This window comes from Oncorhynchus nerka, linkage group LG1 (assembly GCF_034236695.1).
Source record: "Oncorhynchus nerka isolate Pitt River linkage group LG1, Oner_Uvic_2.0, whole genome shotgun sequence".
In the NCBI taxonomy this organism is placed as follows: Eukaryota; Metazoa; Chordata; class Actinopteri; order Salmoniformes; family Salmonidae; genus Oncorhynchus; species Oncorhynchus nerka.
In genome coordinates this window covers 27,133,341-27,156,035 of record NC_088396.1, presented here as the reverse complement: position 1 = coordinate 27,156,035, position 22,695 = coordinate 27,133,341, and the positions used below count along the sequence as shown (strand labels likewise).

Genomic DNA, 22,695 nt, shown 5'->3' with positions numbered 1-22,695 from the left:
GCTTGGATTGCGTCCTACCTGACAGGTCGCTCCTACCAGGTGGCGTGGCGAGAATCCGTCTCCTCACCACGTGCTCTCACCACTGGTGTCCCCCAGGGCTCTGTTCTAGGCCCTCTCCTATTCTCGCTATACACCAAGTCACTTGGCTCTGTCATAACCTCACATGGTCTCTCCTATCATTGCTATGCAGACGACACACAATTAATCTTCTCCTTTCCCCCTTCTGATGACCAGGTGGCGAATCGCATCTCTGCATGTCTGGCAGACATATCAGTGTGGATGACGGATCACCACCTCAAGCTGAACCTCGGCAAGACGGAGCTGCTCTTCCTCCCGGGGAAGGACTGCCCGTTCCATGATCTCGCCATCACGGTTGACAACTCCACTGTGTCCTCCTCCCAGAGCGCTAAGAACCTTGGCGTGATCCTGGACAACACCCTGTCGTTCTCAACTAACATCAAGGCGGTGGCCCGTTCCTGTAGGTTCATGCTCTACAACATCCGCAGAGTACGACCCTGCCTCACACAGGAAGCGGCGCAGGTCCTAATCCAGGCACTTGTCATCTCCCGTCTGGGTTACTGCAACTCGCTGTTGGCTGGGCTCCCTGCCTGTGCCATTAAACCCCTACAACTCATCCAGAACGCCGCAGCCCGTCTGGTGTTCAACCTTCCCAAGTTCTCTCACGTCACCCCGCTCCTCCGCTCTCTCCACTGGCTTCCAGTTGAAGCTCGCATCCGCTACAAGACCATGGTGCTTGCCTACGGAGCTGTGAGGGGAACGGCACCTCAGTACCTCCAGGCTCTGATCAGGCCCTACACCCAAACAACGGCACTGCGTTCATCCACCTCTGGCCTGCTCGCCTCCCTACCACTGAGGAAGTACAGTTCCCGCTCAGCCCAGTCAAAACTGTTCGCTGCTCTGGCCCCCCAATGGTGGAACAAACTCCCTCACGACGCCAGGACAGCGGAGTCAATCACCACCTTCCGGAGACACCTGAAACCCCACCTCTTTAAGGAATACCTAGGATAGGATAAAGTAATCCTTCTCAACCCCCCCCCCCCTTAAAAGATTTAGATGCACTATTGTAAAGTGGCTGCTCCACTGGATGTCATAAGGTGAATGCACCAATTTGTAAGTCGCTCTGGATAAGAGCGTCTGCTAAATGACTTAAATGTAATGTAAATGTAATGTTTTGCACCAGATAGGGCTCTTTTTGGTTTTCCACGTTTATTGTTTTGTAGTGTGCATGTTTATCTGTTTTCATTAAACATGGATCGGAATAGCCACGCCGCATTTTGGTCTGACTCTCCTTCACATACAGAAAACCGTGACACCTACAAAAATAATATTTTTGGAAAAAAGGAACATTCTCTATCTAACTGGGAGTCTCGTGAGTGAAAACATCCGAAGCTCATCAAAAGTAAACGATTTAATTTGATTGCTTTTCTGATTTCCGTGACCAAGTTACCTGCTGCTAGCTGGACAAAATGCTATGCTAGGCTATCGATAAACTTACACAAATGCTTGTCTAGCTTTGGCTGTAAAGCATATTTTGAAAATCTGAGATGCCAGGGTGATTAACAAAAGGCTAAGCTGTGTCTCAATATATTTCACTTGTGATTTTCATGAACAGGAATATTTTCTAGGAATATTTATGTCCGTTGCGTTATGCTAATTAGTGTCAGTCGATGATTACGCTCCCTCATGCGGGATGGGGAGTCATTAGAGACCTCTTAAGACTCTAGGGGCAGTATTTCATTTTTGGATAAAAAGACGTGCCCGTTTTAAGCGCAATATTTTGTCACGAAAAGATGCTCGAATATGCTTGGAATTGATAGTTTTGGAAAGAAGACAGTCTTACGTTTCCAGAAATGCAAAGATTTTCACTGTGAGTCCCTTAGAACAAATGCTTCGGGTAAAACCAAGATGTATGACCGACAGGATTTCTGAGGCTACGTTTTCCATGATCGCCTTATATGGCTGTGAATGCGACAGGAATGAACGGACTCTTTCTCTTGTTTCCCCAAGGTCTCTGCAGCATTGTGACGTATTTGTAGGCATATCATTGGAAGATTGACCATAAGAGACTACAATTGCCAAGTGTCCCGCTTGGTGTCTGCGTGGCAATTGGTGCGCAAAAGTCAGGTCCCGGTATTTTTCCATTCAAATCTCAGAACAAACCAGGCTACAAGGACGGTGCTTTCAATGGAGAGAAATATGACAAACCACCTTCAGGATTGATTCAAACAACGTTTTCCATGTTTCAGTCGATATTATGGAGTTAATTCGGAAAAAGTTCGACATGTAGGTGACTGAATTTTCGGTTAGTTTCGGTAGCCAAATGCATAGTAACAAAAGGGAACGATGTGTCCTACACAAGAATCTTTCAGGAAAAACTGGACATCTGCTATGTAACTGAGAGTCTCCTCATTGAAACATCTGAAGTTCTTCAAAGGTAAATTATTTTATTTGATTCCTTGGCTGGTTTTTGTGAATATGTTGCGTGCTAAATGCTAACGCTAATGCTAAGCTAGCTATCACCACTCTTACACAAATTAGTGATTTTCTCTGGTTCTAAAGCATATTTTGAAAATCTGAGACGACAGGATTGTTAAGAAAAGGATAAGCTTGAGAACAGGCATATTTATTTCATTTCATTAGCGATTTTTAGAAATCGCTAACGTTGCGTTATGGTAATGAGCTTGAGGCTGTAGTTACGCTACCGCATACGGGTTTGGGCGGACTATGAGGTTAACAAAGTCCAATATCAGACGTTTTTTTCTCAATGTCAAATAACTTCTGGCAAACAATGAAGTGCCTTTCTGCAGGGCTGCCACAGCACTGTTCAATCAGTTGTCAAACTATTGATGCAAATGTAGCAGCCTATACAGCTACTTCTTGTTAATAAAGCCGCTGTGTCAGATTTCAAAAAGGCTTTACAGTGAAAGCACACTGTGCGATTATCTGAGGACAGTGCCTCAAAGGCCAGACTTTGCCTAAAACAAGACATGCGTAACAAACCAACTAAATGGGGTTACAAATGGTTTGTTTTGGCTGATTCTGCGTGTGCACACAAGTGCAATTTTTTTGTTGTTGAGGGATGATTCCGTTATGGAGTTATTTGATTTTCAACTGCTGGGGAAGGGCTACAAACTGTTTGGGGACAACTTCTACACAGGCCCTACCCTGTTTACAGACCAGATGAAGCTGGATGTGTGGGCTTGTGGCACTATTTGGACCAACAGAGTGGGCTTTCTGAAAACCAAGGTGAACGAAGGTGAAGGTGAGCGTGCTCAAGGTGAGCGTGTGAAGGACGCTAATGGGGCATGGACCACCAAAAATGTCCCCATTCCTGCAGCTATAAAGGATTACAACAAGGGCATGAGAGGTGTGGACCTGTCAGACGCCCTGATAGATTACTACAATGTTCTCCACAAGACAATGAAATGGTACAAGACATTGTTTTATCATTTCATCGACATTGCTGTGGTGAATGCCTTCATCCTGCAGAAGGAAATGGCTAAGAGCTGTGGACAGCCCCCCATCTCACAGCTAGTCTTCAGGGAGCTGCTCATCTGGGAGCTTGCTGCACCACTTGTTCAGTGACCCTCTGTTTTATACCCGAAAGAGACTGCTATGGGCTATGGCATCAACAGCACAATATTGTGTAGTGGACTGAGGGTCTTCACAATATTGTACATTATACATTGAAAGTGTGTAAATAGTTACCCTTGTTATTTTTTTTTTTTTTCACATTTTCAAATATATATATATTTTTAAATGTAAATATTTATTTTTGGGGGGGGGGGGGTGTTAGAATAACATTTTAGTATTTTGTATATAGTTATTTGCATCAAAATGTATCACTGTACCAACACAGCCGTCTTTGTATCATAGATTTAATTATCAGGCCACTTGGGTACATTTGGGCAACTTGTGTGGGACACCTGGGTGACTACATGCTCAATGTCATGTAGCTCGCTCATTCCTGATGATATCTGTCTGAAACTTTGCTCGAATACTGTTGCCCTCTTTTGGTCTTCATTGAAATCATCCCCAGCATACTATCTGAATGTTTGGCTGTTCTTGTTCAGTTGAAAGACGACGCTTCAACAATAAAAAACAGAAAACGTCTGTTTATTTCCTTGTATTTTCTTCTACCAGATCTATTGTGTTATATTGTCCTACATTCAATTCACATTTCCACAAACTTCAGAGTGTTTCCTTTCAAATGGGTTACAAGCAGTTAGATTAGGGTATGTTTTCAGGCAGAAATTGAGAGAAGGGGGCCTATCCCAAACAGGTTCATTGGAATGTATGAATAAGCACAATAGTTGATATAGACTTTGAGTAAATGTTTTATTAGGCCTACAGTTACAAATGGCAGGACTACTAGATGCAAACCGGCATAAAGCGAGCTCGGCCATTTGAGTTGTATTGTCCAATCATGTTGCTTTCTCTGTGTCTGTGTATAGGTAACCTAACGTAGCAGGAGTAGAAAGACACCAGAGTGAAGTCCCCACTTCCGTTTTTCAGGGAAAATGGAAGCTAGGTTGAAAATATTGTATCCCTGAAAACCTGATGTTAGCGACTCCGCTTAGGCTAGGGCAGTGGTTACCAACCTTTTTTTGGTTACTGTACCACCAACAGAATTTGGCTCTGCCCAGAGTTCCCCCTCATGTGCATTTTAGCAGAAGGCCTATGGTCTCATGAGTCTTCTCAAGTACCCCCTGGTTGGGAATTAATGGGCTAGTGTATTGGAAACACCCCTAGTCCTTCTTTAATATATAATTTACAGTGCATTCGGAAACTACTCAGACCCCTAGACTTTTTCCACATTTTGTTGTTATAGCCTTATTCTAAAATGTATTAAATACAAAATGTTCATCAATCTACACACAATACACTATAATGACAAAGCGAAAACATTTTATTTGTATTTTTTGCAAATGAATAAAACATTTAAAAACAGTTATACCTTATATACTTAATAAGTCTTCCGACCCTTTGCTATGAGAATCGAAAATGAGCTCAGGTGCATCCTGTTTCCATTGATCATACTTGAGATGTTTCTAAAAGTTGATTGGAGTCCACCTGTGGTAAATTCAATTGATTGGGCATGATTTGTAAAGGCACACACCTGTCTACATAATGTCCCACAGTTGACAGTGTATGTCAGAGCAAAAAACAAGCCATGAGATCAAAGGGATTGTGTGTAGAGCTCAGAGACAGGATTATGTCGAGGCACAGATCTGGGGAACCAAAAAATGTCTGCGGCGTTGAAGGTCCACAAGAACCCAGTGGCCTCCATCATTCTTTAATGGAAGAAGTTTGGAACCACCAAGACTCTTCCTAGAGCTGCCCGGCCTGCCAAACTGGGCAATCGGGGGAGAAGGGCCTTGGTCAGAGAGTTGACCAAGAACCTGCTGGTCACTCTGACAGAGCTCCAGAGTTCCTCTGTTGAGTTGGGAGAACCTTCCAGAAGAATAACCATCTCTGCAGCACTCCGCCAATCATGCCTTTATGTTTGGGTGGCCAGATGGAAGCCACTCCTCAGTAAAAGGCACATGACAGCCCACTTGGAGTTTGCCAAAAGGTACCTAAAGGACTCTCAGACCATGAGAAACAAGATTCTCTGGTCTGATGAAACCAAGATTGAACTCTTTGGCCTCAATGCCAAGCGTCACGTCTGCAAGAAACCTTGCACCATCCCTAGGATGAAGCATGGTGATTGCAGCATCATGCTGTGGGGATGTTTTTCAGCAGCAGGGACTGGGAGAGTAGTCAGGATCGAAGGAAAGATGAACAGAGAAAAGTACAGAGATGTCCTTGATGAAAACCTGCTCCAGAGAGTGCAGGACCTCTGACTGGGGCAAATGTTCACCTTCCAACAGGACAATGACCCTAAGCACACAGCCAAGACAACAGGAGTGGCTTTGGGACAAGTCTCTGAATGTCCTTGAGTGGCCCAGCCAGAGCCCGGACTTGAACCCGATCGGACATTTCTGAAGAGACCTGAAAATAGCTGTGCAGCGACGCTCCCCATCCAACCTGGCAGAGCTTGAGAGGATCTGCAGAGTAGAATGGGAGAAACTCCCCAAATACAGCTGTGCCAAGCTTTTAGCATCATACACAAGAAGATTTGATGCTGTAATCGCTGCCGAAGGTGCTTCAACAAAGTACTGAGTAAAGAGTCTGAATAATTATATAAATATGATATTTCAGTTTTTTAAATTCATACATTTGCTAAAAATGATAAAAGCCCGTTTTTGCTTTGTCATTATGGGGTATTGTGTGTAGATTGATGAGGGGAAAACATGATTTAATCAATTTTAGAATAAGGCGGTAACGTAACAAATTCAAATTCAAGGGGTCTGAATACATTCCGAATGCACTGTATATGAACAAGTACAAGGTTGCTACAGTTTGACTGGGTTTTCATCCTATCCAAGGCCAGGAGTTTTTCCAGGAGTTTTTTAAAACCATCTGACCTAATCCCCTTCGTAGCCCATATTAAACAGATGAATCACGTCATACCGTACAAGGTCAGAAGTTTTTCCCTGGTTAGGTTACCAGATCAGGAAAAACTACAGGCGCCAGACCATTGGTGCTACCTCTGACTTACTGTGATTGTTTTAAATGAAAATGGTAAAACAATTACATATTCTTAGCAAAAAGCAATTTCTCAAGCAAGAATTTTGCTCGGACTGTTTGGGAGTGGGGAGAGTAAAACTATCTAGCTGTTATTGGCAGAGAGGCTTGGAACTCTCTTTCTTATTGATCTATTAAGAAACGGTAATGCCTGGTGATGTCACCAGGCAGGCCAAAACTCCATCCCACTAAAACAGGCTGAAATTTGAGGCGATCTTTTCAAACAGCTCTTACACTAAAAGGACATTATCATAATTTTCACAATTTCACAGTATTATTCCAACCTCATAGCGTAGAAATATATATAAAACATAGACAAATAGGGTTTTTGACTACACCGAGCCTTTAAGATGAATGCGTCAAGGGACAGATGGCAAATTACTGGGGGAGAGGGGATCCAAAATAGGGGAGGGTTGTCAAACTTATTTTTTTGCTTTGGGGAGGGTTGTGTGTCTTTTTATTGAGCACAAGGGAGAGTAGTGCCTTTTTCCCTGGTTAACATTTGTTCTTTTGCATTTTTACAATATAACTTCTTCCATCCTATTAAAATGTTCTCATCTGCTTGCGTGCATCTCCCCTATATCAAGGTGTTTTGGTACTTCCCTTACGCATGACGTTTTTTATCACTTTTACTATACGTCGGGTCACCATAGTCTACCAGTCTAACGTCTATCCTGCACTCTATCAACCCTTCATAGTGACAATAGTGATAGGTGGATCGTTTCTCCAGATCTGCAATAGGATAACTAGCGATCATAACACACATAAAAGCATTCAAAGGTGCATCAATTTTCAATAAGAATCGACAAGCACAAATAGGTAAAGCTGATAGGCAGCGGATGCCAGGAGCATCATTGTGCATGAAAGAACAGTGAAGATATGAAACACACAGCTTGAAAATCTCCTTTATTGATCTTGGTTAGGGACAATTACCCTACCTAGACTATAGTAGCCTGCAACACCACAATGCAATGAATAATTGTATTATCTTTTTCAAGTGAGTACAACATTCTAGTCTAGGCTGCAGTGAAAATGCCATTTGAATAATGGCTCAAAAGCCCTGTGATTTGAATGTTTCATTCGATTTGGATCAGTTGGGTCTACTCTCAACAGTTTACAGTATAATAGCAGACAAGTCTGGCTGTATTTTTTCTTCTGATACTGAATGTGCGGTCTGTTTCAGATCATCATTCTCCCAAGTCATCCTAATGTGTCCACATGCAGTGTGCTCACGGCAGGCCCAGTTATTCAGGAAATCTTAACACATGCTCACCCTCCTCTCCAATCCGAGTGGCTATTCCTCGCGCACCTACAATCTAACACTTCAATATAACCTAAATATTTATCATTTAACTTTTTAAATGTATTACCTTTTATATGTGGCACAAACACAACCAGTCACAATGTTTTATTCTGAAGAGGCTATTTAAAAAATATCCTGTAGGCTTGCACAAGTTCATCTGAAATATTATTCCAGCATCCCCAAAAAGTCTTGACATTAGCCCGTTTTCAATCCAACCTTTTTATGTGAGGAAAGTACCCAATATGTCAGATGAAAAATGTCACCACATTAGCATGCAGTTTATTAGGCTACAGATGAAATAAGTTATGATGAACTTCACAGGGTGGTGAAAGTGCACAGTGAGGAGGTTGATGCTCCTTTCAATAAATGTGGAGGGTCTTATTCTGGTGACATGACGATCGATGCTTGGCCACCGTTTGACCAAAAAAAAGTATCTTGCACTTTTGTCCATAATAATCTCATGTAGTAGGCTATGCCTGCAAAGCATCTTCAAGCCGTTGGCTAGAGCCACATGCCAATACCATATCTCTATCTCTCTATTGCTCTGGGGATAGGCCTAAACGTCTCTTCCTATCTCTCTAGCGCTTTGGGGATAGGCCTAAACTTCTCTTCCTATCTCTCTATTGCTCTGGGGATAGGCCTAAACTGTCTCTTCCTATCTCTCTATCACTCTGGGGATAGGCCTAAACTTCTCTTCCTATCTCTCTATCTCTCTGGGGATAGGCCTAAACTTCTCTTCTCTATCTCTCCTAAACTTCACTCTGGGGATAGGCCTAAACTTATCTTCCACTAACTCTGGGGATATCTCTCTCTTCCTATCTCTCTATCACTCTGGGGATAGGCCTAAACTTCTCTTCCTATCTCTCTATCACTCTGGGGATAGTCCTAAACTTCTCTTCCTATCTCTCTATCTCTCTGGGGATAGGCCTAAACTTCTCTTCCTATCTCTCTATCACTCTGGGGATAGGCCTAAACTTCTCTTCCTATCTCTCTATCACTCTGGGGATAGGCCTAAACTTCTCTTCCTATCTCTCTATCACTCTGGGGATAGTCCTAAACTTCTCTTCCTATCTCTCTATCTCTGGGGATCTCTCTGGGGATAGGCCTAAACTTCTCTTCCTATCTCTCTATCACTCTGGGGATAGGCCTAAACTTCTCTTCCTATCTCTCTATCACTCTGGGGATAGGCCTAAACTTCTCTTCCTATCTCTCTATCACTCTGGGGATAGTCCTAAACTTCTCTTCCTATCTCTCTATCTCTCTGGGGATAGGCCTAAACTTCTCTTCCTATCTCTCTATCACTCTGGGGATAGGCCTAAACTTATCTTCCTATCTCTCTATCACTCTGGGGATAGTCCTAAACTTCTCTTCCTATCTCTCTATCTCTCTGGGGATAGGCCTAAACTTCTCTTCCTATCTCTCTATCACTCTGGGGATAGTCCTAAACTTCTCTTCCTATCTCTCTATCACTCTGGGGATAGGCCTAAACTTCTCTTCCTATCTCTCTATCACTCTGGGGATAGTCCTAAACTTCTCTTCCTATCTCTCTATCACTCTGGGGATAGGCCTAAACTTCTCTTCCTATCTCTCTATCACTCTGGGGATAGGCCTAAACTTCTCTTCCTATCTCTCTATCATCACTCTGGGGATAGGCCTAAACTTCTCTTCCTATCTCTCTCTTCCTATCACTCTGGGGATAGGCCTAAACTTCTCTTCCTATCTCTCTATCACTCTGGGGATAGTCCTAAACTTCTCTTCCTATCTCTCTATCACTCTGGGATAGGCCTAAACTTCTCTTCCTATCTCTCTATCACTCTGGGGATAGGCCTAAACTTCTCTTCCTATCTCTCTATCACTCTGGGGATAGTCCTAAACTTTCTCTTCCACTATCTCTCTATCACTCTGGGGATAGGCCTAAACTTCTCTTCCTATCTCTCTATCACTCTGGGGATAGGCCTAAACTTCTCTTCCTATCTCTCTATCACTCTGGGGATAGTCCTAAACTTCTCTTCCTATCTCTCTATCACTCTGGGGATAGGCCTAAACTTCTCTTCCTATCTCTCTATCACTCTGGGGATAGGCCTAAACTTCTCTTCCTATCTCTCTATCACTCTGGGGATAGGCCTAAACTTCTCTTCCTATCTCTCTATCACTCTGGGGATAGGCCTAAACTTCTATTCCTTTATATAGGCTATATCTTTTATATTAATATCATACAGTGGACACCTAAGTCTATAGGTCTGCAGTATATTCATGTAATGCCCTGAAGCATTTAGTGCTCAAATCTCAACAGCGGAACCTGAGGTAGACAATCGTTTTTTTAGGAGAGTATTATAAAAAACAATAACTAAAATAGTCTGTAAAGCTTTGCATATGCTACACATCTAAACACAAGACACAGTGTTTTTGTCATTTCTTATAGGCTGTTTTTAAGGACATTTAGGTTCTAAATGTGGCTCATTTGGCCAATTTATAGATGGTGCTGCCTGCGCCAAGTCGGATCTGAATAGGGATGTCCAGTACATTTCTCAAATGTCTGGTAAATTAAAATCTTCGTTGTCACATTGTTCGGCGCCAAATGTTCTTAAAGGAAACCCTGACATGCTCATATTTTGTTTATATGCAAATTTGAGAATATTTGCATAGAAATCTGTTGCCAATTGGATGGAAACCTTGCTATAGACACCTTAAAGACTGTGGTGTCTGTGCTAGTCCAGTGTCACTTATGCCTGCCCCTCATGGTTCATATTAGGGTTGAATATTTTCCTTGGATTTGACAAATGTTCCATCCCGAGAATAATTCATTTTCTCCCAGGTAACCCGGGCACGAAAATGGGCATTGAAATTCAAGTCTAATGTTACATGAGGTAAATACATTTTGTGATCCCTACATTCATTTTAAGATCGCTAGGTGAGAAAACCACATATCACTGTCACATTTCTCCTCAATTAAGTAATATCAGTAAAGTCAGTGCTAGTAGGAAAAGAGAAGTGTTAGTGAGAGAAGAGAAAGAGTGCGTAGATTCAAGGTAGTTATGAAACCATAATAACCACAAACTGTACATCTGCTGTGAAAGACAGAGAGGTCATAACTGGGTAATGTGGGTGTGAAAACCGTGGGTTGGGTGTGAATTCAGCACATGAATAGATGCCTCTGTGTTCTGACAGAACACTCCCACAATACAGATAGAAAGTCAACTCATGCAAATGTCATTTTTAGATGTATTTAGTGGTACCGGTTTGTATGTGATATTACACTTTTAAAAATGTTATGAGACTAAACTCAGCATTACATTTTGTTATTTCACAGACAACTTACAATAAGTAAAAAAGCCGACACCCACACACAGTCCATGCTCCTCATCCACCTATGTTTTTCTCCACACATTCATTCTCACACACATAGTCCCAGCTCTCTGTCACACCGACACGGTTGCAGGTGCTATCCTGTGTATGTGCGTGTAGGACTTGTGGAGTGTGACGCTTCCGTGGTGAGAGACACCAAGCGGTAACACACATTCCTCTGTCATTGTGGTTGTGACTGGGTCCCAGCACATCACCGTGGAGATGACCTGGTTCTTGTCGTCACGGCCACCAGTGATGAATAGTTTGTTGTTACAGGCTGCGATGGCGCAGCTCGCCCTCTCGCCCAGCCGGGTCACCATAGACCAGCTGTCTGACTGGGGGGAGTAGCAGTACAGAGCATGCATGGCACCGCCTGGGGAGAGGGGAGGATTGTTACAACAGATACACACACACTGACACACAAATGGACACACACACAAACACACTCAATATGATTGCACAGGTGAACTGAGAGTAGAACAGGTTTAATCCACTGACCAACTACATAGATGCGTTCCCTGAAGGTGACAGCATTAGTACATTTAGCCTCGATGGGCATGGGCGACCGCAGGCCCCAGCTCTCAGTCCCTGGCTCCCAGCACTGCAGCCTATCAGTGGCCAGCTTCCCGTTGGGCCCTCCCCCGATCGCAAAGATCCACTTATTGAAGCTTGCTGCAGCGAATGAGCTGACGCCCAACAAGAGGGGCGGGGCCTGGAACATGTATCAGAGCAGTTTATGTGTGTGTCTTATGAAACTCTATTTGTCAGATATCTTGTGTAACAACATGTCTCATCAGACAGTCGCTCCAATGCAGAATGACTGGAGTGATCACACCATATAATACATACAGACAGACTGACTGACCGGTGTCCAGCGGTTGTGAAATGTGTCGTAGGCTTCCACGCTGGTGAGTCTCTGAGTCCCATCGAACCCCCCCAGGGCATACACCTTCCCCCCGTGAACTGCCATCTTGTGTCTCCAGCGCCCAGTCACCAGGGGCTCAATGGGGATCCACCTGTCCAGGGCACCGTTGTACTTCCACGCCTCGTGCTGTGTCTCTTTTCCACCTGCAGCAACAAGATGATAGTGAGAGTGAAAAAGAAACAGCAGTTGACCTATAAGAACAACCATGGTTTATTGAAGTAAGGGAGGGGAATTTGGCAGGGAAAAGTCACGTTAGGCAGGCACATTAACCTTTGCCATCTCACTCGCCAAGTCCCCTTTTGGGAAGTGGGATCATTGTTTTGTCATTGTTGTTCTAAACCCATTGTCCGCAAGTCGCCGTGACGCTGTCAAGTTTGCCAACCCCCACCCCTACCTCGTCCGTTGGTTGAGCCTGTTGGTCTGGCCAGTACAGATGTTGCACATTTTTCCCAGTCTGCCCTGTACTAAGATTGTGCCTGCCCGGTATACAAACATGCATGGCTTGAGATTCGATCTCCGGTAGAGTGTGTGTAGCTAGCTATAGTTTAAATATCAACAGTACTGCCACAGCAGCATAACATTTGATTAACACTTGATAACACTTGATTTACTTCATCATCAATATTCAGTCTGTTTGGTTGATACACGCCCCAGAGAGAGGCAGAAAGACAGAGAGGAGCGGCTGCATCAATGACCCTCGCTCCGACCCAACTCCATCCCTTCCTCAGTCGGCACCAGCAACACTGGTAGTCTAGACTCTAGCTAACCACTATATACTAAAATATCCACACATATGCCCTTTTTTTCAGTTTAAGCACCTGCCGCGTGAAAGGTTTGTGCACGGCCCTAATGTTAGGACTTAACCTAGGTGTCTGTGACATTTCACTTAGTAGAGGGAACAAAATAGAGCGGCACTTGCCTTAGGAAAGAAGGCACCTTGGTATTCTAAAATGATTAATGCATTGTCTCTGGATATGGGGCTGTGTACAATCCCAATGGTGTGTGAATGAGGAATACCACAGCTGTTCTGGATTTATTCCAAAAAGTTAGCACCCCGTATTGTGCTTGCTCTGTCTCCTTCATAGATTAGGACTGGATGGATATAATAAGTAAAGAATCAGAAACTAAGTGGAGCTATTGCTTACATTTACCCCTTTTCTCAGATCCACAAGGAGGAGAAAGTGAGGGAAGATAGGATGCAAGATTGGGGTAGTCAACTTTTTGGAATGAAACAAAGCCATTGAGTGCTAACCATAGAGAATGATAGAGGACTCTAGATCCCGAAAAAACAGTTTAAACATGGGCAGCACCATTGAGGACGTCACCATTTTGAAATAATCAACTGGGTGGGACTTCCTTAACCTATAGGCTAAGGAATAATCACATAATTCCATTCAGGTCATCAGGAGGGATCAGCCAAATAATTATATTTGTGAGCGAACATTCCATAACTGCTGGTGTCAGTAAATAACCAAACTTGGATTTAATCCTGTTCAAACAACACACTCCTGGTGGCAGTATGCACCCTTACAGTTCGTTTTCCAACTCATAGAAATAGTAGAAAATTGACGACTTCAAAATGGAGATGGCCTCCATGGCGCTTCCTATGCGGTCAGAGATGCCATAAAGGGACAGATACAAAGAAGAGTCCTCTATCATTCTCTATGGTACTAACCTCTCCCATGAACAGAAAGCCAATAAATACAGCACTCTCACACAGGAAACACAGCTGATTGTGCAAACATCCCACACAATGGCCTCCAGCAATATCGTCGCTCCATCTTAGTAAAGATGCTCTCAGGGACAAATGCTCAGATGTGAATTTAACAAAACTAGCTGCATCACTCACCGGATATGAACACCTCATTCCGGAAGGTGACACAAGCAAACTCCACCCACTTCCGGTTGTGGGACTCCTCCTCCATCTCTGTGATTGGCAGCTTGGCGACTTCCAGCCGGCTGCGGCGCAGAGGGTCAAGGCAGGTCACAGTGGCAACGAAGCGCTCCTCTTTGGTGCAGCCACCGATGATCATGAACACCTCAGATAGGTAGTGCTGTAAACGAGGCTTGGTACGCTCCGTGACCACCTACACACACACTCAGACACACACGGACAGAGACGCATAAAAAAATCACATACACACCAACCCAAAACTAATGTTTATAAACACAAACAGGATACCAGTATGATCACACACACCTCGTTGCCTGACAGGTGGTAGGTGCGGGCCTCCTGCAGTAGGGTGAAGGCCTCGTCACAGCGGCGAATCAGCTGGTCGGCCTCCACCGTTTCCAGGAAGTAAGCCGGCTCCAGCAGTGGCAGACGCACGTATGACAGAAGACCAGCTAGTAGGAGGCATCTCTCCTCCTCCTTTGCTCGCACCCAGCGCATCAGAGCCTATAGTAGAGTAAATATCGGATGGATGGATGGATTTTTGCATTCCTCATAAAGTAAATGAAAAATCTTGTGAAAGGCAAGAAAGTGATGGCTTTTTTAAGGTAATGAAATGTATACTACACCTCAAACACACTCTCCTCCCGTGTCACTCCCAGGTCATCTCTCTTCAGAGCGTTCTGCAACGCCCCCGCTGGCAGCTCCAGGTACTCCTCATGCTGAACCACTCTGGAGAACTCTGAAACCAGGTAGTCCTGGACCCTGTCTCTCAGTGCAGGCAATGAATGGGCCTCAGCCAGACGCAGTACACCTACACAGCTCTCTGGCTGGAGAGAGTCAGCCAGGAACCCTGCACAGGCCTCCACTACACGAGGAAACTGGAGAGAGAAGATGGAGACAGAGAGGGGAGACAGACCGAGAGGGGAGACAGACAGAGAGGGGAGACAGACAGAGAGGCAAGAGATGAAATCAAGATGACAGACAATATTTTTTATCGAACTTAATCTAATTCACTTTTATCTGACTTCAATCGACACTCTCATGCATACTGTCATGCATACACGCACACACACACACACACATACACCCACACACCCTGTCATCCAGCTGTGAGCCTAATTCAGGCCTGAGTGGAAAACAGATCCTGAGAGTAAACAACAAGAATGACTTTCACTTCCCTGTCTCAACTGTCACCTGATTCAGAGTCATCTTTTGTCTGATGACAAATAAGTAGGAAATATGATGAAGTTTGTGACTGTATGCACTATTTCCAAAAGGAGGAAGACCGGGATTTACATATTCAACACTCACCTATTTAAAAGTCCCTAAGGTTGTGTTATGAGTTGACAGAAACAGAGGATAGCACCGAGAAGGAGAGATAAAATGACAAAGATGAAGGAAAAAGGCTGAAATATGATTTGTTTCTGCTGCATTTCTCTGGTGTTTCAGTTAAGCAATAAGGCCAGATGGGTTGTGGTATATGGCCAATATACCACAGCTAAGGGCTGTTCTTAGTTAGACTCAATGTGGAGTACCTGGATACAGCCCTTAGCCGGGGAACATTGCCCATATACCACAAACCCCCGAGGTGCCTTATTGCTATTATAAACTGGTTACCTACGTAATTAGTGCAGTGAAAATAAATGTTTCGTCATACCCGTGGTATGATATACCACAGCTGTCATGCAATCAATATTCAGGGCTCGAACCACCCAGTTTTTAATAGTGTTTATACAGTATTTATATAGAGTTTACACAGCGTTACGCTAGCATTAGTAGACTCACCTGGAACAGGCTGGCGGCCTCCAGTGTTCTCTGGACGTTGGTGTGTGTGATGGTGGCTCGGCTGGTATAGGTGTAGTCCAGTAGAGTCTTCATGGTCTCACTGTCCACCCCTTTAATCTCCACCTGCTTCTCATGACTCTCTCTCAGACCACTGCAGAACATCGCTCTGGACACACACATAATGTTCTCTAAGCATTATAGCTTGACAAAGTTGTGAAATAAACATCTGAGGTCATTCTACAGCTATGGAAGAGAGTGTGTGTGTATGTACCTATAGTAGTGGCTGGCGGCGGCGAGCACAGCTCTGTGGCAGGGGAAGTCCTGTTCCTGAACTCGCAGAGTCACGTCGGTCAGCTCTCCACTCACACGAAGCGTCTCCATCCCCCTCTGAAGCTCCACAGACAGGCCTCCATCTTCCCAACGCATCCCACTTCCATCACCCCCTTCACCCTCTTCCCCAGGGTCAGAGCCCTCTCTGGGGTTTTCTCTGAGGGCCCAGGCAGAGGGGTGTCGGTGGTCCTCTCCAACGAGTCACTCATCCTCACAATGAGAGCCCCATTAACAACACACAACACAAACTCCTATCTCCGCAGACACGCACATACTGCGGGACACACTCAACACACAACTTTGCATACTTTTCCCAGAGAATGGAGACAATACACACCAGCCCTTGAACGCACATTCACCACAGCACAGAACTTAACAGTGTGTGTGAGTGTGTTTATCATCTCTTCCTGTCAGGTCCTCTGTAATACTTCCCGTTCCTGGTGCTGGTGCTTTGTGATTGGTGGATGTTATGTGGTACATGATGAAACATCGTTCCTGTTCTCTGTTCTAGATCCCTTCCTCAACTGCCAATTCCTAGAACTGGCAGTTGGACAACTCTACACTCTCTTACTCTACCTAGCACACACAAACGCACACACACATACATGTACACACACACATGCACGCACACACACGCGCACACACACATACACGCACACACACATGCACGCACACACACGCATGCACGCACGCACACACACACATGCACGTACTCTGCTTTGTGTTGTACCCTTGGCCGTGGTATATTTGCCATATCCCCCCTGTGGTTTTACTGTTTCATTATAGATGTAATAATCTGTGCAGGGCCTATCTTCCATTTCATGACCCTTGTGAACAAGTAAGTTATTGTCTCATTCAGCATTGAGGCAGTCTGAATAGTAGCAGCTGCAGTAATAGTTAAAGTCCACACAGTTGCACTACTTAGCCATGCAGCCCAAGCTCACTAAACTATAGTAGCATGTCGTAGTATGTCGTATCATCATGCCCTTTTCTCACAATGTGTTTTCCCGTTTTCCACTAGATGGCAGTGTAAGATCAATGTTGATGTGATAACAGTTTTGGATCATTTCATGCTGAGACACAGGTGCAATAATAATACTGAGATTGGTTTACAATGGGGCTGTAATGCATTGATATAGGCATCTTCTCTCTGTAATGTTATTCTGAGCCTTTGTGATAAGACTCAGAGGCAAACGGCATATAGAACACAGGTGTGCGCACACACACACACACACACACACACACACACACACACACACACACACACACACACACACACACACACACACACACACACACACGCACACGCACACATGCACACACACACACACACACACTTACAGTAGTATGCCCGTTTAATATGCATGTGTTTCCATTGTATCTGTCCCCATAGTGCCTGCGTGTTCTGCTCATTTCAGTTGTCCCTCTAACCACATATTTTGCTTCTTGTCAGTCTGTCTTTAGGAAGAAGAAAAAGCAATATTATAAGAACCCACATATGACAGACACACAGACAGACTGACAGACAGATTAGGTAAGGCGGAGGTGTCTGACTTCAGATAACTTCTACTGGTGTGTAGTTGATACAGCTGTGTGCTTGGTGTGTAGTTTGGCCTGGCGTGTTGGTCAATTTGGGGCAGGATGGGTTGCGTCAAGCAGTACCAGTGGAGGACCAGTCTCCTGTTCTTCTTGAGTGGACTCATCCAATGGGGTAAGAGTACCATCAGGTCTACACACACCCCTCCACTCCTACCCAGGGTTACCTTTTAGTTTGCAAAATAAAGAAGAACATTATGCACATTAAAGTACATATAAATGTAATATGTAACATTTTATACAGTCCCCTGTATCAATTTGTGAAAAATGTATCTGCATATTAAAGAAACAAAAGTTTGTGCAGATTGTCAGTTCTCTTTTACTATTATCAAAGTGAAAAGTGTTGAGTTGCATTTTAGTGTCCTTTTATCAGATGATGGGGTGGACTGTTGAAATGGCCACAGTTCTAAATCAGTGTTTCTAAAACCTGTTTTCTACATGGTTGGTCTGCTGATGAAATGTTATGAAATAACCTTGGCATAACAGCCAACGTCTACTGGGAATGAGTCACATGATGTTTCTGCTTTCATCAAACAGGCGCTATGAAAACAATTAATTGAACACAAACCCTGGAAGATGATTTCTGTCAGATGGCAATGTTGCAGCAGTTATTACACATGTTGATTTGCAGCACATTCAAACCTCCTCTACAGCAGGTTTTAGTCTTTGAGCTGGAGCTGTGTCTGTTCTCAAACTACTACAGTTGAGACATAACTTTGGCGATATGAATGCAGTTTTTTTAGTTTATTGACAAGAGCAGGACAGTGCAGACTGAAACCATGAAGAACATTTGAAGCCAGAAATACTTGTCTGAGAATATCATCTTCCTCTTTTTTCTTATGTTCTCCATCTAGGCAGGGCTACGGTGCTTGTGGAGGTGCAGTCTGGCCCTCTGTATCGTGTGATTGGCTACCCTTTCTTCATGTCCTGCAACGTGAGTGGTTTCTCTAACCTGGCAACCCGGCAGGACTTCAGAATCTCCATCTACAAGCCAAACAGACCCACCCGTGAAATCCAGATCATCAGCACAGACGACAACAACTATGCCATGGCAGTGTACGGCGTCCGCGTCAGGGGAGGTGGCATCACTCTGGAGCGCCGGTTAGTGACCTCGGTCCTCTTCCATGGGAAGAGTCTGGAGGAGGGGGACGAGGGCGAGTATGAGTGCCACACCTCAAACTCAGAGTTAGAATATAACGGGACGTACAATGCTAATGCCACATTGAAGGGTAATGTTATTTTTTACTGCCTAAATGACAATACCTTCTTTGTCTGCCATATCTGTATAATTCACAAACCATTACTTAACTAACTCTGGTTACTTGAACTTAATCTGACAATCACATTAACCCCTGCCTACTGTAGTGTTGATGTCCATCCCTCAAGTCCTGTTTCCATAGTGATCAAGGACACCTTGACCACCTCCTACACTGGCCCCGCTTCCTTCAGCCTATCAGAGGGGGGTGCCCTAACCCTGCAATGCCTCGCTTCCAGCAAAACCTTCCAGCACACCCACCTGTCCGTCACCTGGTATCTCCATGGAGACGGGGAGGCCTCGCCCCCTCTGGACTGTGATTTGACGGTGAGTCTGGGTCAGGGGTTTGAGGGACGGTACCAGGCAGGGTTCATTGGTCTGGACAAGCTGGAGGAGGCCAAATACAGGCTGAAGATGGCCAGGATTGAGCTGTCCGACGTAGGGAGGATCTACTGCCATGCCCAGGAGTGGATCCAAGACCCAGACCTGAGCTGGTACCCAATCTCCCATAAAGATGCACAGGCAACCACGTTGGGAGGTCAAAGCCATAGGTGAGAAACACCTCAAGTGTGTTTTTTGCTTCCCAGCTTTAGCCTTGGACCCGATTATGTTTACACATCCATGCAATGTTTTTGTGTTTGTGCTTGGCTAAGAGGAATTATGGGTTAAGAGGACTTATCCACGAATGCTCAGTCCTGCTTTTGTCCGATTTCCTGTAATTAAATTCTGTTTTAGGGTTTCCTGTGTCTCAGAGGTGATTATGAGTGATGAGTTTCCTTTCTGTCTGAGAAGTAGTTGTGAGTGAAATTCTGTCTCTCTCTGTCAGAGGTGGCTCCCGACCAGGGTTCTGGCTCTATGGTAGTACTTGTGACCGTGCTCAAAGCACAGCTCCAGGAGGGGGAGGAGCTGGCCGTGCAGTGTATTGTGGATGCCTAGGGCCTTGCAGGGCATTTTCTCTCTGTGGCCTGGGTCAAAGACAACCAGGAACTGGCCCAGATTGGGCCAACTGGCGTCCTGTCTGTGGGGCCGGAGTACGGTGGGAGAGAGAGCGGGGGCGAGCTGAGAGCTGTGCGGACGGGGGAGAAGACACACCTGCTTACCCTGCGGCACGTCAGAACCCAGGGCTAGGGAGTGTACCACTGCAGGGCCTGGTCACAGGAGAGGGATAGGAACGGGGTCTTCACACAGGGACCCAGCCAGGAGTCAACCACCGAGCCTATCACCATCAGAGCTATAGGTGAGTGACCTGACACTGAGCAGAATCAAAGCTACAAGTGAGTAATCTAGTAAGAAGCCAATCAGAATCAAAGCTACAAGTGAGTAATCTTGTAAGACGCAAATCCAAATCAGAACTACAGATGAGTCATCAGGCCCTGAGTCAGAGTTAGAGGGTGTGTTTGAGTTGTAAAGCTATTGAAGATGAATACAGACAGACGTCGACAGGGGAGATGCATCCACTGTAGTGGTTTTTAAACAGCAAGGCTCAGATCAATATGGCGGTGTGAACACACGTAGCTGTCTTTGTTTATGAAGGTTTTTCTCTACAATGTCGAAATAACCAGTTTAGAGCCTCCGTATCACACACTGACAAACTGTACTGTACAGGTATCAAATATTCATTCATTTGTATATACCCACTGTATACATGAAATTGCTGCAAAGTTAGTTCCAGTTCCAGCCACGTCTTTGGTAACGTTTGTGTGGGTCCAGCAAAAACACTGTAATAATTGGTTGACAATAGAGCCTCCCGCAGTGCAGGCGATGGCTGCAGGATTTTTATTTATTTTATTTTATGTCACCTTTATTTATATTGACTGTACGTTTGTTTATTCCATGTGTAACTCTGTGTTGTTGTTTTTGTCGCACTGCTTTGCTTTATCTTGGCCAGGTCGCAGTTAAAAATGAGAACTTGTACTCAACTAGCCTACCTGGTTAAATAAACGTGAAATAAAAAATAAAAAATAAAAAACAGGTAGACCAGTTGAGAACAAGTTCTCAGTTACAACTGTGACCTGGCCAAGATAGAGCAAAGCAGTGTGACACAAACAACAACACAGAGTTACACATGGAATAAACAAGCGTACAGTCAATAACACAATAGAAAAATCTATGTACAGTGTGTGCAAATATAGTAAGATTAGGGAGGTAAGGCAATAAATAGGCCATAGAGGCGAAATAATTACAATTTAGCATTAACACTGGAGTGATAGATGTAAAGATGATGATGTGCAAGTAGAGATACTGGGGTGCAAAAGAGCAACAACAAAAAAATAACAATATGGGGATGAGGTAGTTGGGTGTGCTGTTTACAGATGGGCTGTGTACAGGATGGGAGAGTGAGTGTGTGTCACCCTGGTGGTCAAACATAACAGAAAAGTGAAAACTAAACATTTGTCTGCCTCATTGATTTCCATTAATATTTAATTTAACTCGGCACAGATTAATTCTTCAAGTTATTGGAGACAGTGTTGGTATATTAACTGAGACATGTAGCATGAGGTAAGCTTTCAGCTCCCACATTATCTATGTAGAAATCAATAACTTTATGGCTGACCACTGTTGTCTCACATGTCAGGTGGATTCGATTGAATCTCCTTGCCCTTACAGCCACTAGTAGAGTTGGCCCTAAAAACCTGACAGTTGTCATCAGTGATATGTCAGCATTGTCCTCGGCCTGCAGAGTCTCTGATAAGGGTGGACCTGAAGAGTCGTGGTATTGAGGTGACAGGGGGGTTTGAGGTGGAGCTGGTGGGTGTCGGTTTCGAGGGCCCTCCCTCCCGGTCACTGTGGCGTGGAGCCTGCAGCGCGAGGGGGGGTCGGCCCCGGACAACATCCTGACACTGTTGCACACCGGTGACATCATGTGGCGCGGCAACCAGAGTAACTACCAGTTGAGGGTGACCACCAGCAAGGGGGAGGTGCATCACATCCTCCACATCATCAGAGCAAGCCGCAGGGAGGCTAGCCCCTCCCCTCTGGATCAGAGCATCAACGCAGTCATACAGATGGAATGCTCCGTTGTCAAGGCAACTTCTAACTCATCCCGCTTCGCTGTCACCTGGTTGGCCCAGAAGAAGGGGGTGGGGAACCAGACCGTCCTCAGCTCAGACCGCGATGCAGTGATAACACTAGGGGAGGAATTAGGCACAGAACAGCAAATCAGTATGAGAAGACGTGAGAGGTGAAGCTTCGAACTAACCATCCGACAAGCCCGTAGCTGGGACAGGGGGAGGTACTACTGTGTGGTGGAGGAGTGGCTACAGGATCCTCACGGCGTATGGTACAAGCTCATGTCCTCTTCTGCAGCTATGGAACTCCGCCTACAAGAGACGGGTGAATTATCCTGATGACAAGGCAACAAAATACTGCTTCGGTAGAAGAACATGCAATGTATATCAGATCTATAGAGTATCTTGTTGTGCTAATTTGCAGTTTCTCTGTCTTGAGTCTCTCTCTTTCTGTCTCTATGTCTCTCTCTCCCAGTGAGTGACCTCAGTGTTAACAAGACAGATCTGGACATGGAGGTCAGAGAGGGGAAGCGGGTGGAGCTGACCTGCACTTTGACCTCAGGTGACCCTGCCTCTCTCTACGCACTCACCTGGTTCTACATG

General features: G+C 44.8%; 1 protein-coding gene and 1 pseudogene across 1 annotated transcript; one reads left to right on the top strand and one right to left on the bottom strand.

Moving 5' to 3' along the window:
• Positions 1–11,164: 11,164 nt before the first annotated feature.
• On the bottom strand, positions 11,165–16,637 carry LOC115128451 (kelch-like protein 6). Its single transcript, XM_029658309.2, is given in 9 exon segments — positions 11,165–11,672; positions 11,798–12,011; positions 12,165–12,367; positions 14,074–14,311; positions 14,425–14,622; positions 14,745–14,996; positions 15,904–16,069; positions 16,175–16,386; positions 16,389–16,637. Coding segments are annotated over 9 exon segments (1,836 nt in total). The 5' UTR covers positions 16,443–16,637; the 3' UTR covers positions 11,165–11,373.
• Positions 16,638–21,721: 5,084 nt separating this feature from the next.
• LOC135561891 (immunoglobulin superfamily member 2-like) lies at positions 21,722–22,462 on the top strand (annotated as a pseudogene).
• Positions 22,463–22,695: the final 233 nt, after the last annotated feature.